Below are 16,748 nucleotides of genomic sequence, written 5' to 3'. Positions count from 1 at the left end.
CTCTGTGATGCATTAACTAATCTGATTCTGAAGAAAATCATATAAACCAAAACCTGATACATGCTCTTGAAAAGCCACAGTAGGTTCTGTCTTGACAGAGAAAATTATTATCGTTTTCTGTTTTGGGTTGCTTTGCTATATTTATTACGTCACTTCTGCAAGTAAACAAGTTGATAAGCTCTGAAGGAAAACAATGGTGAGGAATAGAGGAACTGGTGGGACAGAGAAAGGGAAGAAAGAGAAGCTGACGTGGATCAGTTAGTTACAAGTTAGTTAAGCCGTTGGGTCGTTACAATGAGGTTGTTAGACCGTTGTGATTGTTACTCTACTATAAATACTTGGGCTCACTTACGGTATACTGTAGTGAGTGTAATACATACGTTTTAACAGAAATATACACTTCATAAGTCATTAAAGTTACTCAAGAGATGAAAGTCTTCTAACGCAGTTAGTCTTCTTACTTTCTTCGTTACACTTCAAATCTTATCTCCACCAACTCCACTACTGACTTCTTCAAAGTCTTCTTGTAGAGACTACTTTATTTAATTGACCTCTCTTAAGATGAAAATATTCCAAAGAGAAACAACAAAGAAAATTTGGAACCATTATGGTGATTCTACTCAACAGACGTTGTTTTCTTGTTCTTATACTTCTTACATCATTCTCTTCCTTCTCTGTAAGGTTCTGTTTCGGCCAGGACAGGATCACGCTCTCAACTCCAGTCAAAGACTCAGAGACACTTCTCTGCAGCAACGGTATGTTCAGGTTCGGTTTCTTCACTCCTTTAAACTCCACTACACGGTTGCGTTACGTTGGGATCTGGTACGATAAGGTTCAAGTTCAAACTGTGGTTTGGGTTGCTAACAAGGACACACCCATCAACGACACTTCTGGTCTTGTTTCAATCTCTGAAGACGGAAACCTCGTGGTTACCGATGGTCGAAGCCGCCTTATATGGTCGACAAACATCACAGTACCAGTGGCTACAAATGATACTTCGGTTCAGCTAATGGATAATGGGAATCTTAGGTTACAAGACAACGGTGAGATCCTGTGGGAGAGTTTCAAGCATCCTTATAACTCTTTCTTGCCAGTAATGACTATTGGGACCAACAACAAAACCGGCGAGAATCTAAAGCTTACTTCATGGAGAAGCTATACAGATCCTTCCACAGGGAACTATACAGCTGGCATTTCCCTTTCCACGTTTCCTCAGCTTCTTATCTGGAAGAGCAATGTCCCAGTCTGGCGTAGCGGACCGTGGAACGGTCAGATTTTCATCGGTTTACCGGATTCGATATCTCTCCTGTTTCTTGATGGGTTCAACGTTTCCAATGCTAACCAAGGAACGTTTTTAATCTCTTATGCTACTGACTCTTTCATGCATCACTTTAACTTGGATCCTGACGGAGCTCTCTACATGAGAAGCTGGAACACTTCCACGAGAGCTTGGACGGTCGACGCCATTATTCCATCAACAACTTGTGATGCGTACAATAGATGTGGTCCGTTCGCGAGCTGCGGTTTACAGGAAGTTCCGCCTTGTAAATGCGTGAAAGGGTATGTGCCTAGGAATAGCACAGAGTGGAACCGAGGGATCTTTACTAATGAATGTGTGAGAAGAGTTCCATTGAAGTGCAATGTAAGTACTGGTGGTGGAGGAAAAGGAGATAGGTTTTTTAAAATGCAGAAGATGAAATTACCAGCAAATGTGGAGAAGTCTGTAGCTAATGAGAAGGATTGTCCTAAAGTTTGTTTAGATAACTGTTCTTGCACTGCTTATGCTTATGACCGAGGAATTGGCTGCATGCTTTGGAGTGGTAGCTTAGTTGATATGCAATCACTTTTGGGGAGTGGTATTGATCTCTATATTCGGGTTTCGCATTCCGAATTCAGTAAGTAAAATAAACTCTAATATTCTCATTTGTTTTCTTCTTCTCCATTCATTTTGACTTCATTAAAGTTATGATTTCTCATTGTAGAAACACATAGTAAGCGAACGGTTATGGTCACAGCATCCGTGCTAGGCATTGTTTTTGTTGCAGCCGTCTGTGTTCTTTTGGCATGCAGGAAATTTAAAAGGCGTCCAGGTTAAAGTTTTGTTTACTCCATAAAGATAGCTTCAGATTGTTTGTTTCATTGATCATTGTTAAGTTTTGGTGATAACTGGATTGACCCCTTCGTTTCAGATTACTTGTCGTTTTAAACTTCGGCACACACATTAAGAAAACATTTAATTTTGTATATTAACTAGATAAAGACATCATTACCAATACACCTAACCACATTTCAACCAATTAAAAAATAAATAAAAATATAAAATCAATAAATTTTGCATTGAAATTATAAAAGGATATTTATTTTGAAACAAAAATTTTACCCTACAACCACAAGTAATATGAAACAGAAGGAGTACTAAGGATCCCTTCCAACTACTGATGTGGGAGACTTTGTCTCTAATAATCATTGCCTTTGCATTGCAGCACCAGCACCAGAGGAAAATAGAAGTGCAGAGCTATTGTTTCAAAGAATGGAAGATCTTACAAGTGGTAACGAGTCTGCTTCTAACCAAGTCAAGCTCAAAGATCTTCCTCTTTTTGAGTTTGAAGTGTTGGCTACATCAACCGATAACTTCTCGCTCATAAACAAGCTCGGGCAAGGCGGGTTTGGTCCTGTTTACAAGGTAAATGAACTAAACAAGAATACTTATGATAATCTCATACAAGGTTAAGTGACTGGTAATATTTTTCTTCAGGGAATATTGCCAAATGGGCAAGAAGTTGCAGTGAAGAGGCTCTCAAGGGCATCAGGACAAGGACTTGAGGAACTATTGAATGAAGTGGTTGTGATTTCAAAGTTGCAACATAGGAATCTAGTGAAGTTACTTGGATGTTGCATTGAAGGTGAAGAAAGGTTATTAGTATATGAATACATGTCAAAGAAAAGCTTGGATGCCTATCTATTTGGTAAACTTATCTCCTCTGTTTCTTAACTCTGTGTTTACTTGAAGAGAATTCTAATGCTTTTGCTAGCTTCTCTCAGACCCAATGAAGCAAAATATTCTTGATTGGAAGACTCGGTTCAACATAATGGAAGGGATTTGCAGAGGTCTTTTGTACCTTCACAGAGATTCAAGACTAAAGATCATACACAGAGATCTAAAAGCCAGCAACATTTTGTTAGATGACGATCTGAATCCGAAGATATCTGATTTTGGACTTGCAAGAGTTTTCCGAGCAAATGAAGATGAAGCTAACACAACAAGGGTTGTTGGGACATAGTAAGTATCCATTTCCAACAAGAATTGTTACTTTTACCTTAACAACTTGAATGAAAATTTTGTTTTTGTTTTTTGCAGCGGGTATATGTCACCGGAATATGCAATGGAAGGTTTCTTTTCAGAAAAATCAGATGTTTTCAGCTTGGGAGTTATATTTCTAGAGATCATAAGTGGGAAAAAAAACTCCCACAAGGAAGACAACAATCTAAACCTTTTAGCTTATGTAAGTGTACGAATCAATGTTTAGTAACTTATGCTTATGTTTTGAAACTTATTTAAGTTTGGTCTCTTTTTAAAGGCGTGGAAGCTATGGAATGATGGTGAGGCTGCTTCTCTAGCAGATCCAACCGTCTTTGATGAATGTTTTGAGAAAGAGTTTACAAAGTGTATTCAGATTGGTTTGTTGTGTGTGCAAGAAGTTGCAAGCGATAGACCAAATGTGTCAACCATGATTTGGATGCTAACTACCGAGAACACTAACCTCCCTGAGCCGAAGCAGCCTGCATTTATAGCAACAAGAAGAGTTTTTGAGGCTGAATCTTCTGGCCAGAGCAGCCAAAAGGTCTCTATCAACGATGTTAGCCTCACAGCTGTTACCGGACGTTAAGCTCACATAAGCCATTCTGTATGTTTATTTAATATATTTATATGAAACTCCTATGTTCCCAAATTTTTGTTATCTTGCGCATGTTTAATTGTTAGATTAAAGAATAAGAGATGTATTTCAGAGAAGTTATGTTCAGATTCACTAACTACAGATTTGGTTTTTTATTTACCTCAGTTAAAAACACTTTATGTGAAAGGGAGCTGTGTCGATTATTTCAATAGATTCTAGTACTGGACCTACTCTGAGATGCATTAACGAACCTCGATGAAGAAACTGAATCTGAATAAAAGCAGAAAAACAAAACCGACACATGTTCTTGAGAAGCCAGAGTAGGTTCTGTCTTGAGACATTATTATCGTTTTTTTTTTGTTTTGGGTTGGTTTGCTATATTGATTAGGTTACTTCTGCAAGTAAACAATTTTTACTCAAGAGATGAAAAATACAAGTCGGCTAACGTGAGTAGTCCTGTGACTCCTGTCGCTTTCTTTGTCACATTTCAAATTTTGTCTGCACCAAAAACTTCTTCAAAGTCTTCTAATAGAGACAAAGATGACTACTTTATTAATTGGCCTCTCTTTAAGATGAAACTCTTCCAAAAGAGAAACAACAAAGCAAATTTAACACCATTCCTTGTCAAATAGTTATGGTGACTCTACTCAGCAGACGTTGTTTTCTTGTTCTACTTCTACTTGCAACATTCTGTTTCGGCCAGGACAGTATCACCTTCTCGACTCCGGTCAAAGACTCAGAGACACTTCTCAGCAACAATGGTATTTTCAGGTTCGGTTTCTTCACTCCTGTAAACTCCACTGGTCATTTACGTTACGTTGGGATCTGGTACGCTAAGGTTCCAGTTCAAACTGTTGTTTGGGTTGCTAACAAAGACACACCCATCAACCACACTTCCGGTGTTGTTTCAATCTCTGACGATGGAAACCTCGTGGTTAAAGATGGTCTAAACCGTCTTATATGGTCGACGAACGTCACGCTACCAGTGGCTCCAATTCCAAACGCTACATGGGTTCAGCTAACGGACAATGGGAACCTTAGGCTGCAAGAAAACAGAAACAAGGGTGAGATTCTGTGGGAGAGTTTCAAGCATCCTTATAACTCTTTCTTGGCGACAATGATTATTGGGACCAGCAACAGGACGGGGGAGAATCTAAAGCTTACTTCATGGAGAAGCTATACAGATCCTTCCACGGGGAACTATACAGCTGGCATTTCCCTTTTCCCGTTTCGTGAGCTCATGATCTGGAAGAGCAATGTCACAATCTGGCGTAGCGGACCGTGGAACGGTCAGATATTCGTCGGCTTAGAGGATGAGGTAGCTCTTCTGTTTCTTGATGGGTATAATATCATCAGTGATAATAATGAAGGAACATTTACAGTGTCATATGCTACTGATTCTCCCATGTATCACATGAACTTGGATCCTGATGGAGTTCTATATATAAGAAGCTGGAGTACTTCTACGAGAGCTTGGGAGATCGGTAACACTATTCCAACGACAACTTGTGATGTGTACGGTAGATGTGGTCCATTCGCGAGCTGCAGTGTAAAGGAAGTTCCGGTATGTAAATGCGTGAATGGGTTTGTGCCGAGGAATAGCACAGAGTGGAATCGAGGGATCTTCACTAATGGATGTGTGAGAGTAGTTCCATTGAAGTGCAATGTAAGTACTGGTGGTGGTGGAGGAAACGGAGATGGATTTTCTCAAATGCAGAAGATGAAAGTACCAGCCAATGCGGAACAGTCTCTAGCTAATGAAGAAGATTGTCCTAAGGTTTGTTTATATAACTGTTCTTGTACAGCTTATGCATATGATCAAGGAATAGGATGCATGCTTTGGAGCGGTAACTTGGTTGATATGCAATCATCTTTGAGGAGTGGTATTGTTGATCTTTATATTCGGGTTGCGAATCCACATTCAGGTTAGAGTTTTGTTTACTCTGATAGTCTCTATTGTTTTCTTCTTCTCTAACTAGTTTGACTTCATTGACGTATTATTTTTCAACAGACCCTGAAAAAACACATAGTAAGCGAGCAATTATGATCACAGCATCAGTAGGCGTTGCGTTTGTTGCTGCGGTCTGCATTCTTTTGGCATGCCGTAAATTCAAAAAGCGTTCAGGTTATAGTTTTGTGTACTCATTGATCATAGTTTCAGACTGTTTGCTTCATTGATCATTTGCCTTAGCAGCACCAGAGAAAGATACAAGTGCAGAGATAATGTTTAAAAGAATGGAAGCACTTACAACTGTAAACGAGTCTGCTCCTAACCAAGGCAACCTCAAAGATCTTCCTCTTTTTGAGTTTAAAGTGTTGGCTGCATCAACAGATAATTTCTCTCTCATAAACAAGCTCGGGCAAGGCGGATTTGGTCCTGTTTACAAGGTAAAATGCACTAAACAAGAATCCTTCTGATAAGAGGTATCAATAATCTCAGACTAATTGGGTGGCTGGCAATTTTCTTTTTGTTTAGGGGAGGTTACCAGAAGGGAAAGAAATTGCTGTCAAGAGGCTCTCACGGGCGTCAGGACAAGGACTAGAGGAACTTATGAACGAAGTGGTTGTGATTTCGAAGTTGCAGCATCGAAATCTAGTGAAGTTACTTGGTTGTTGCATTGAAGGTGAAGAAAGGTTGTTAGTATATGAGTACATGCCAAAGAAAAGCTTGGATGCCTATCTATTTGGTAAACTTATCTCCTCTGTTTCTTAACTCTGTTTTTTACTTGAAGAAGAAGTTAATGCTTTTGCTAGCTTCTCTCAGACCCATTGAAGCAAAAGATTCTTGATTGGAGGACTCGGTTCAACATAATGGAAGGGATTTGCAGAGGTCTTTTGTACCTTCACAGAGATTCAAGACTAAAGATCATACACAGAGATCTAAAAGCCAGCAACATTTTGTTAGATAATAATCTGAATCCAAAGATATCTGACTTCGGACTTGCAAGAGTTTTTCAAGTGAATGAAGATGAAGCTAACACAATAAGGGTTGTTGGAACTTAGTAAGTATCCACTCCCAACAGACATTGTCAGTTTTATCATAACAACTTGAATGAAATTTTTTGTTATTGCAGCGGCTATATGTCACCGGAATATGCCATGGAAGGTTTATTTTCAGAAAAATCAGACGTTTTCAGCTTGGGGGTGTTATTTCTAGAGATCATTAGTGGGAGAAAAAACTCTCACAAGGAAGAAAATAATCTCAACCTTTTAGCTTATGTAAGTGTGTCACTAATATTAGTGTTTAGTAACTTTGCTAGCTTTGAAACTTACCTGTAAATTTTACAGGCGTGGAAGCTGTGGAATGAAGGTGAGGCTGCTTCTCTAGCAGATCCAATCGTCTTGGATGAGTCTTTTGTGAAAGAGATAACAAAATGTGTTCACATTGGATTGTTATGTGTGCAAGAAATTGCAAACGATAGACCAAGTGTTTCAACTGTGATTGGGATGCTAACTACTGAGATCACGAACCTCCCTGAGCCGAAGCAGCCTGCGTTTATAGCAAGAGGAGGAGTTTATGAGGCTGAATGTTCTGACCAGAGTAGTCAGAAGGTCTCTATCAATGATGTGAGCCTCACAACTGTAACAGGACGTTAAGCTCACAAAAGCCAATCTGCCTGTTTATATGATATATATATGTTCTGAGAACTATTATGTTTAACTGTTGGATTAAAAGAATAAGAGAAGCATTTCAAAGAAACTATGTCTAGGTTCACTGATTAAAGGTTGTTATTACTACTACAGACATACCATTTTCACAAGATGCAACCTGTAGGGGTAAGGATTGAATTTACACTTCTTTATTTTGACAAACATAAAGACATACCATTTTCATAACCTGTTGAAACCAACTATCAATCCTTACAACTAACAGAAACACCATGCACAACACTATTTAGAAATGCTTGAATGAAACAATGAACTCTGGTCGCTGACAAACACGATCTATGTTGTGTTTTAAGCCTTTTAGATTCTGAGTTGATAAGAAAAACAGATATCATGCGTGATACTAAGTCCATAAACTGCAAAAGAAAAGTGATACAACAGAAACAATGTGTGTGGCATCTTGCTCAAAAAGGGAACAAGACAGATTGATACACAGAGATATATACAAAGAGAACACTTTATTCAAATTCTTTGCACCATCATTCTCAGGCAGAAGTTTTCATTGTTTTATGTTCACTGTTCTTCAGTTCAGAGAACAAACGGGCGGTTAATACAGGTAACCGACCGCTTAAATACAATCTATGTAGTTAGAATGAACCAAAATCCTTAACAACAAAAAGAAGAAGAAAAAAATAATAATAGAGAAATAAACAAGACCATCAAGAACATATACTTTCTTTCTATGTTCCCTCATCTAAGATTTGTAAAATTTGTCGACTCCTATTATGATGACAAACAAAACTTTAAAAAAAGATGGAAACCTTTCTTCTCCTACGGTGCCATCAGACCATCCACCGTGTAAGAAAGAGACTTAGCCCAGTCGGTTTTCAACACCATTGTTTGCAGCGTGTGCATCACATCGTATCCTGGATCAAGTTTCCTTTGCCAACCCTATAATAAACCAAAATCAACAACCAATAAGACTGAAGCAAACCTAGGCTATAGTTACCATTACGCTACAGACAAGTTTCAAAGGCAACATCTTCAACCTCAGTTTCTATAATAAGCTTAGTACACTAAAATTTTGAAAACAGCAAAGGTTTTAGCTCACCTCGAGAACTAATGTTGTGACCATCACAGTGCACACATTCCCGTCAATATTAACTCTATGACGTCTTACTTTCTCAAGTAACTCATGCATGCAATCTGCTGGATGCACTAAATCTCCCTCAGGAGTTCCCCAGAATTTGAACGCTTCTTCCACTTCCTATCACAACATAAACATATAATCCATTATTACCTAAGGTGTATAAGGGAGCTTTGATCAAATGTATTATTAACCTCAATGAAAGCCTCTGGATTAGGACAATTCTGCTTCCTTGACAACTTAAGCGTCCTCTCAGCAGCAGTCCTGCCATCTCTAAGCGCAACCGCCTTGAAAAAATCAAGTAAGTTCTCTCTATCATTCTTAGAGAGCTCTGCAGTCATTCCCACATCAAGGAAAACAATGTGCGGCTTCTTCGTCTTGAACACTCCACGAGAAGCCTTCTTCCGAACAAGAATATTCCCCGGATGCATGTCAGCGTGAATAAAGTTATCAACCAGGAGCATCTTCAAGAGAGCATGAGTCCCAATATGAGCCAACCTAGTCTTGATCCACTCATGTCCCTCCATGCCGTCAACATAACCCGCCACGCTCTCTCCATGCTCATACGTCTCAACCAAAACCGCAGGGTGAACGAGAGGATACACAGGTTTAGGGAAAGAAACATCTTTCCATCTCCTGAAGTTGTATATAAACCTACTCAAATGAGAAGCTTCTCTTGCGAGATCGACTTGAGAGAGCATAAACACACCAAACTGCTGCACACTCTCGTCCAGCCTCAGCCACTTCAAAGCCGGGACCAAAGTAGACACCCTCGCCACGAAATTGATTATCACAAAATCTCTTCTAATAGATTCACCAACGCCTGGATGCCTAACTTTAACAGCAACCAGAGAAGACTTTGACTTCTGTCCTGGATACTGAAACCTCAGAGAAGCTCTATGGACTTGAGCAATGCTCCCTGACGCCAATGGAGCCTCTTCAAACTCCTCGAATATCTCCGAGAGCTTACGGCCAAAGGCTTTCTCTATGGTCTTCTTAGTGTAGGCGAAGCTATGCTGAGGAGCGTCGCTGTGAAGCTTAGAGAGCTGCGTGCAGAGATCCTTGGGGAAGAGGTCTGGTCTAGTAGCTGCCCATTGACCCCATTTGATGAAAGCGGGACCCGCTCTCTCGAGAGTTCGGTGGACCGTCTCTAGCCATAGTTTCCTGAACCGAGGCCCGCATAGCTCGACGACTAGGCCCATCAAGATACTAGGAGTAAACAAACAAGATATGTAGAAAGCTCTCCCGATTAAAATGAAGAACTCTATAAGGGAAAGTATCAGCGAGGTTATAAAGATGGGACCGTTCTTTGCTCTTGTGTAGAGTGATTTATGAGAAGGGTATGGATCTAAGGGGGGAGCTCTCTTCTTCTGCGCCCACGCTAGCTTTCCACAAGTGACGGCTGCGATGCCGGGTATTAAGAGGTGTGAACGAAGGGAGAGAGACAAGCAGAAGGCTTGAGCAATGGTGTTGATACGAGGTAAGTTCCATTGTCGGTGAAGGAGCCTGTTCCAAGCAACTTGAGCATGGTGAGTATGAGTAACTACATTTCTCGCAGAGACGGTTGTACAATAACCAGCGGAGGAAGAGTGAACTCTGAACTGAGGAGACCTCAGAGCAGTTTTAAAGCTTCCCCATTGGGATCTTGTCTCTTTGTGGTTAGAGAAAAGAGATTGAGTGTGTTTGCCAACGAGTCTATAGATGAAAAATCTGCAGTAAAGCAATGAGAGATCATCAGCTAAGAGAGTCTAAAGAAGAATCTGATTAGCATTGAGACGTATAAACAGTATATACACCTAAAAGTTGGAAACTTTAAATAAAAAAATCTAGATTTGGAATCATCAGAGGTGCCTAAAGAATGATCCGATTAACATTAAACCACTAAAAGTTGGAACCTTTACCCATAAAGAATCAACATTTGGAATCATAAATGAATCTCCGAGGAAATGGGATCAAAATTCATGATTGGTTGTACGAAAATAGAATCCAAACAAACCTTGACATGGCGGTGGCGATGGTGAGAAACAAAGGTAGCTTGATGGATCTCTAGAACGTTAAGATTAAGGAGCATTTTCTCATTGGCTTCCACTTGGTGGGTGAAAGGGCAAAGGATAAGAGGGTCACCGTTGTTGTCTCCCGGCGTTAATTGGGTTTCGAAAGTACCTCCCGGAGAAGACCTAAAGCCGACGCGAACACAGAGAGAGAGAGAGAGAGAATAGGTCAGGAAAGAGAGAGAGAAAGGGAGGCCCACAACAAAAGTAAGATCTTTGGGCTTAGGATTAATGCTAAATTTGATTTTTGGTCGACGTGTGACATTGTCAACCTAAGCAATGACGTGAAGCAAACACAGCCTGTCCGAAACATTTCTCTCATAACCAAATCAGATTATGTTTATGTTTTGTAATAAAATTGTCAAATTTGAAAGGTAAAGGTAGGGTGCAGAGCTATATTAGTTACAGCTCTGTATTTGTTAGGTACGGACGGTAGGCAAAATCTTATTTTTATGTATTGAAAGTTTGAAACTTCTTCTCTTCGCTACTTTTAACTTTTTTTTTCCTTTTCTGATTTTGTCCTAAAGACAGTCATAAAGAAAAACGGTAATTGTTTTTACTTTTTCCTTCTTCCAATCGAATTAAGCAAAATGGTGATTAAAAGTTTTCTTATTGAAGGAATCAGATGGGAATCAGTAACAGAAGCGGAGAACAAAAGAAGCAAATAGCAAAAACCTTAAAGAAGGTGAGAGGATAGTGGAGCCCCGTCATCGTCAGGCTCCACCCCGCTTTCAACCATGTGACGAAAGATAGTTTCCGCATTTTCAACTTCCCCATTCCTGCACTCCCGATGAATCAAAACCGTGTGTGTAGTAGTGAACGTCACATGGTTTGAGAATATTTACAAACCGTGTAGTAGTGAGAATATTTCTTACTTAATTAGTTTTATTTTAAAATTAATAATTTATTATTTTAAAATACTCAAATTTGTAAATTTTGCATAAATAAATTCTTGAATTTTTAATAAATGTTAATGGTTTTAACTCCAAAATAATTATTTGTATTTATAGTTGATATAAAAATTTACAAAAAAAAAATGAAAAACATTATTTTGTGCTGTCAAATGATTTGAACATCAAAATCTGATGAATCCCGTAAAGAGTAGCGATCAAGATACACATATAAAATATAAATATCAAAATTTTACTTCTGATTTTATCTAGTACGGTTTGGTTTTTAGATTTTCATGTTGCTCATGTTCATTATTTTAGCTAGGTCATTTTATTTCTATGGTTATCAGCTGGAAGGGTTAGCTGTGGACAAAAAAAGCAAACCCAAAATCTGAACCTAACAGATCAGAAGATAATGAATTTGAATCTTGAACTAGAGTTGGATCCGCGAGTCCGCGCGGTATATATTTTTACCGTTTACAAATAATTCTAGATATTCGGTTTTCGGTTCGGTTTCAGAAAATTTATTTTGGTTCCTTGGTTCTAGAAATTTAAAATCCGTTAGCGTATTTATAAATTTCCATTGGTCTCCGGAAGGCTCCTTATGATGTAAGTCATTATGATGTTATGTAGTTTACTAGTTTAGCGATATGTAGTTCACTAGCTGTATACACACAGGTTAATTATTTTCAACATGTTTTGGATTTTTTCTTAACCTCGTTTTTGTTTTCTTCCTTTCAACTAAATGTTTTTCGGATTTATACTGCGACTATATAGCTATCGTTCTTTACATTACTAGTTTAGCTCTATGGTTAGCTGTAATATGACTTAATTGTGAGGTATAACCTATAACTAAAGAAGGATAGAAGGGCCTACAACACTACATAATTGTGATGTATCTCTTAATAAGAACTCTTTGTTAACATTACTAAACAAGTATGCACTAATTGTGCAGGACCTTATACTTGACTCCGGATCTCCTCGTTTCGATGCACTTCACCTGTCCTCGATCTCACAATGAAGATCGTCTTCCTCATCTTCATTCTCATGATGACTTTAACCTCGGCATTCCCTCCGGAGTGCGACGAAGTTTTGCTCTACTGCGGCCAGTGCCGGTCTAACATATTATAATGCCTTAAGCCATTTCAAAAAATTATGCTTTTATATCTCTATAATATTATTCGAGAAGTCAGTTTCTTATGTGTAGTTTTCATATTAATTTTAGAGTAGTCAATTACAAAAGTATTCTTAATGAATTAAAAATATTATGCATAATACCATTATTATAATTTTTTATTTTATTTTCCTTTTTGTTTCATAATTTTTTGCTTTTAATTTCCTTTTTTTTATCATAATGTTTTCTTAAACTACTAAAATATGGAAATTATATATATATAATTATTTCCACACGTGTTATTTTAGCTAAGAAAACCTTACCAACCTTAATTATTTGTAAAAAGCAAAAAAAAAACTAAAATATATCCTATTGATAACAAAAACATATGCCCTTGTAAAATTTTCTGCCCTAAACAACGGCTTCACCCGCTTATGCCATAGACCGGCCCTGACTGCGGCGGAGGAATAAGCGCAATCGGCGTTGGTAACCGGACATGGATGCCGGATTGCCTTTCTACATCCGGAGAGTCCAAAACATCTCCCGCTCTAACGCAAGACCCCTCCGTCGTCCCATCCGTCCCATACATGTCCGCCAGAGTCTTCAAATCTCCCTGGTGCATTGAGTTTGGAGGAGCAATGCAAATGGATCAAAGAGAGCTTGACGAGTTTCCCTCAGCTTCCAAACAGAACAAATCACAATGCTATTTATGGTCTTTCTCAAAAAAAAAAAAAAAAAAAAGTGTTCAACTTTGAAAACCTATTTGACTCATTCTTTAAGGTGATAACAACCTTGGGGGCCACCTTGATTGCATGAGGTATACATCTTTGCCTTCTTTTTTTTCTTTGCAAAACTTAAATAGCGCAATAGAGTGACTATACTTCCTCTTACGCAGCCTGGGATGTAAAGCTATTTTCCTGTTAAAGAGGATCCTCCTCATGCTATGTATCTCAGAAGTGGAGATGTTGTACTAATGGCTGGAGATGCCAGGGGATGATTTCACGCTAACCCTACTTCATTTGCATCATCAGCTTACCAGCTTTTTTTTCTTTTACAAGAAAGAATCTCCAGTTTCTCCTATTCTCCCTCCCTGTTTGGTCTGTGATGATATATGTTGATCCTGCCAAGAGATTTTGAGAAGCAGCCCCCTTCTATACTTATAGTTTTCTATGTTCTTAGGGCCATAGAAGCTTTCCATTTTGTAGGATTTAGCTGGAACTATCCTAGTTTTTACACAACCTTTGCTGTATTACCAAGAAAGAATCAAAAAAAAAAAATATATATATATATATATACTTTTATATATAGCATATCCTGTATTACACATTTACAAGTTCTTAAAAACAAAGGTTGTAAAGAAGACAAAGAGAATGTGCAACAAGAAGATCCAGCAAAAAGAAGAGGCGCATGATCATGCCTTTTCAACACAGTTATGTTTTGTGAGTGTATAAAATTAACATCATAGCACTTAAATTGCTTCACTTGTGTCAAAACTTGCTTCCTTGACATTAATAAATCCGCAAATATTCAAAAAAAATCAACTTCAAGGCAGAAGAGGCACAGAGCCAAATCATTCAGGGTTTGGTCGAAAAATCGAAATGCTTCAACCATGTTTGTTTCTCCCTCATGAATGAAACCACTCTTCAGCGAGTATAACTCAAACTCCCTTAGCTGCAACACTTTCCACTGCTTCTCGAATCTCTTCTTATTCTCTGAGGCAAAACCCTACTCCAACCTTTCTGATCAGAAAGATCATCATCCACAACTGCTTGTTCCATCATTTCCAGTTACATCCTGGAAAAGTATAATAATATATCATACATGTTTACACAAAGAAAAAGATTTTAGTAATCATTCTTCTCGTCACGTTCCAGAACAGAGTATAAGGCCACATGCAACCTCTATTGATCTTTGACTTTTTGTAGTAAAAAGTCAAGCATATGATCAACTTCTTAGTCCAATCTGAAATTCACAAATTTACAGATGATTTATATAATTTACACTAGTGTACGAGAAAAGCAATGATACTTTACTTGGTGTGACCAAAACAGAATCTCTCTTTTTGTCTAGTAACAGTGAGGCTTAAGAAAGTAATCTGATTCTTTGCCTCTTCCTGTCAAAGTTTCTTACAACATTGAAAATATAAACAGTAATCAAAAAATAAAAATTGTACTTATGAATTAAAAGAGAGAGAGAGAGAGAAAAAAAATGGAAAGTGAACTTAGCTTCTTGATTTCTGTTCTGATCATATGTGCAGACATTTCAGCTGGAGTCCTTGGGATAGAAGCTGAGATTGACCAGAGGAAGGTTCTATAGTCTTTATAACAAGAGTACAAGGAGTTTATATTTTCTTGTGTTTGATGTTTCTCCTTTGAATAAACAGCAGCAACATCATCCTAACCACCAACAACATGGATGTCGAAGAAACCCAAGCTCTGGAGCTTTTGCTGAGGGAGTAGCTGCAATTGTGCTTCTGTCTATCGTCCATGTCACAGCCAATGTTCTTGGAGGCTACGCTTACAATCGCTCTAAGCAAGATATCAAAAGAGCAACGGCCAACAAGATACTCGCAGTGGCTTTCTTTGTGATCTCTTGGTAAAGCAGAGATGAAACGCTCAACACAATTTTGAATTTTCAAAGAACTCATTACTAACCATTTTTATTGTTAGGATCTTCTTTGCTGTTAGCTACTCGACGCTGATGGTAGGAACACTAGCCAACTCGAGATCAAATAGATACTGCAGCTTGAGGAGTCGTTGGCTCTTCCTAATTGGAGGCATATTTTGTCTAGGACATGGACTGGTGACTTCAGCATTTTATGTTTCAGCCCTTGCTGCTAGTAAAGAAGACAAAGAGAACGTGCAACAAGAAGATCCAGCAAATAGAAGAGGCGCATGATCATGCCTTTTCAACACAATTATGTTTTGTGAGTGTATAAATTTAACATCAATAGCACTTAAATTGCTTCACTTGTGTCAAAACTTGCTTCCTTGACTTTAATAAATCCGCAAATATTCAAAAAAATGGAACTTTTCAAGAAACGCCAGAGTTCAAGGCAAAAGAGGCTGAGAGCCAAATCCTTAAGGGTTTGGTAAAAAAAATCGAAATGCTTCAGCCATCTTTGTTACTACCTCATGAATGAAACCACTCTTCAGCGAGTAGAACTCAAGCTCCCTTAGCTGCAACACATTCCATGCTTCTCGAATCTCTTCTTATTCTCTGAGGCAAAGCCTACTCCAACCTTTCTGAGCAGAAAGATCATCCACAACAAACTTATTAGTAGTCACAAATTCATCCAGTTCTACGAGACTCGATGCTTCTCCTTCATTAGTATTCACCACCTTGTCTTCACAGTTTCTACCATTAGGAGAAGATGTAACTATCTTACCGCTGTTCTTGGACTTACCAGTAAATTTGGCAGCTGAATCCAAACTTACTCCATCAGTTCCCCAAACAAACTTGGGCAAGTCAAAGGCCTTGCAATCATGAGGTTTGAAGAATGTCAATCCTCTACGTTCTTCACTTTACAAAGATTGTTATCAATTTTTTTCTCAAACCCCTAAGCTTCTCCATGAGTTGGTTTTACTAACATCAAAGCTAATAAATTTTCTTCACCAACTTATAAAACGAATTTTACCAGCTGGTGAAGAAGTCTATCAGCTTTAATGCTAATAAAACTAATCATGGAGAAGCTTAGGGGTTTGAAGAAAAGGTTTGAGAACAAACTTGGTAAGGAAGGAGAGGAGTCTACATTCTTGGACTTTCCATTAGATTTCACAGCTGAGATCCAAAGCCATCCCATCAGCTCCTCCAAACAAACTTGGACAAGTCAAAGGCCTTGCCATCATGAGGTTTGAGGAAAAAGTCTGATAACAATCCGACCCAGATCCGAAGTTGGAAACTTGCTGCTTCTCAGTGGCAGCAAGAGCACTCTCTTGTTTCTTCAAGCCTGGATATCTAGAGAACACAGCATCATCTTCTTCTTCTTCAAACGAAGAGTTCCCTCCGAGTGAAGTCGTCTCCACATCGTCACTTGAAGATGCA

The 16,748-nt window shown here is 38.6% G+C and overlaps 4 protein-coding genes across 5 annotated transcripts; 3 read left to right on the top strand and 1 right to left on the bottom strand.

The window, feature by feature from the left end:
- The first annotated feature begins 165 nt into the window (after positions 1–165).
- LOC108869891 (G-type lectin S-receptor-like serine/threonine-protein kinase At1g11330) lies at positions 166–4,103 on the top strand. The gene is made up of 7 exons (XM_033280716.1): positions 166–1,895; positions 1,983–2,090; positions 2,490–2,683; positions 2,756–2,966; positions 3,043–3,280; positions 3,359–3,503; positions 3,579–4,103. Exons 1-7 carry the CDS (start codon positions 608–610, stop codon positions 3,885–3,887), a joined length of 2,493 nt encoding a protein of 830 aa, XP_033136607.1. The 5' UTR covers positions 166–607; the 3' UTR covers positions 3,888–4,103.
- A 181-nt stretch (positions 4,104–4,284) lies between these two features.
- On the top strand, positions 4,285–7,493 carry LOC103843509 (G-type lectin S-receptor-like serine/threonine-protein kinase At1g11330). Its single transcript, XM_018654968.2, has 7 exons — positions 4,285–5,821; positions 5,908–6,021; positions 6,091–6,284; positions 6,373–6,583; positions 6,661–6,898; positions 6,971–7,115; positions 7,185–7,493. Exons 1-7 carry the CDS (start codon positions 4,531–4,533, stop codon positions 7,491–7,493), a joined length of 2,502 nt encoding a protein of 833 aa, XP_018510484.1. The 5' UTR covers positions 4,285–4,530.
- A 510-nt stretch (positions 7,494–8,003) lies between these two features.
- On the bottom strand, positions 8,004–10,914 carry LOC103843241 (uncharacterized aarF domain-containing protein kinase 2). The gene is made up of 4 exons (XM_009119940.2): positions 10,646–10,914; positions 8,844–10,359; positions 8,614–8,769; positions 8,004–8,453 (listed from the first exon to the last, which is right to left on the bottom strand). The coding sequence occupies exons 1-4, from the start codon at positions 10,651–10,653 to the stop codon at positions 8,334–8,336; spliced, it is 1,800 nt and encodes a 599-aa protein (XP_009118188.1). The 5' UTR covers positions 10,654–10,914; the 3' UTR covers positions 8,004–8,333.
- Positions 10,915–13,980: 3,066 nt separating this feature from the next.
- Positions 13,981–16,410, top strand: LOC103843240. 2 transcript variants are annotated; one of them, XM_018654597.2, is made up of 3 exons: positions 13,981–15,011; positions 15,091–15,299; positions 15,374–16,410. In XM_018654597.2, exons 1-3 carry the CDS (start codon positions 14,913–14,915, stop codon positions 15,600–15,602), a joined length of 537 nt encoding a protein of 178 aa, XP_018510113.1. In that variant the 5' UTR covers positions 13,981–14,912; the 3' UTR covers positions 15,603–16,410. The 2 variants fall into 2 exon arrangements, with proteins under 2 accessions (XP_018510113.1, XP_009118187.1); XM_009119939.3 differs by having other exon boundaries at positions 14,082–15,011; positions 15,088–15,299.
- Positions 16,411–16,748: the final 338 nt, after the last annotated feature.

This window comes from Brassica rapa, chromosome A09, assembly GCF_000309985.2.
Source record: "Brassica rapa cultivar Chiifu-401-42 chromosome A09, CAAS_Brap_v3.01, whole genome shotgun sequence".
NCBI classification, from domain to species: Eukaryota; Viridiplantae; Streptophyta; class Magnoliopsida; order Brassicales; family Brassicaceae; genus Brassica; species Brassica rapa.
This window is presented reverse-complemented; position numbering and strand designations above follow the sequence as displayed.

Coding starts and splice junctions, on each gene's coding strand:
- LOC103843509 (XM_018654968.2), top strand. CDS start 4,531: ATGGTGACTCTACTCAGCAGACGTTGTTTTCTTGTTCTACTTCTACTT. Junction 5,822..5,907: donor GGTTGCGAATCCACATTCAG/GTTAGAGTTTTG, acceptor ATTTTTCAACAG/ACCCTGAAAAAACACATAGT. Junction 6,022..6,090: donor TAAATTCAAAAAGCGTTCAG/GTTATAGTTTTG, acceptor TTGCCTTAGCAG/CACCAGAGAAAGATACAAGT.
- LOC108869891 (XM_033280716.1), top strand. CDS start 608: ATGGTGATTCTACTCAACAGACGTTGTTTTCTTGTTCTTATACTTCTT. Junction 1,896..1,982: donor GGTTTCGCATTCCGAATTCA/GTAAGTAAAATA, acceptor TTCTCATTGTAG/AAACACATAGTAAGCGAACG. Junction 2,091..2,489: donor GAAATTTAAAAGGCGTCCAG/GTTAAAGTTTTG, acceptor TTGCAGCACCAG/CACCAGAGGAAAATAGAAGT.
- LOC103843241 (XM_009119940.2), bottom strand. Junction 8,770..8,843: donor ATCCAGAGGCTTTCATTGAG/GTTAATAATACA, acceptor ATGTTGTGATAG/GAAGTGGAAGAAGCGTTCAA. Junction 8,454..8,613: donor TCACAACATTAGTTCTCGAG/GTGAGCTAAAAC, acceptor GGTTTATTATAG/GGTTGGCAAAGGAAACTTGA.
- LOC103843240 (XM_009119939.3), top strand. CDS start 14,913: ATGGAAAGTGAACTTAGCTTCTTGATTTCTGTTCTGATCATATGTGCA. Junction 15,012..15,087: donor CTGAGATTGACCAGAGGAAG/GTTCTATAGTCT, acceptor TTGAATAAACAG/CAGCAACATCATCCTAACCA. Junction 15,300..15,373: donor GCTTTCTTTGTGATCTCTTG/GTAAAGCAGAGA, acceptor TTTTATTGTTAG/GATCTTCTTTGCTGTTAGCT.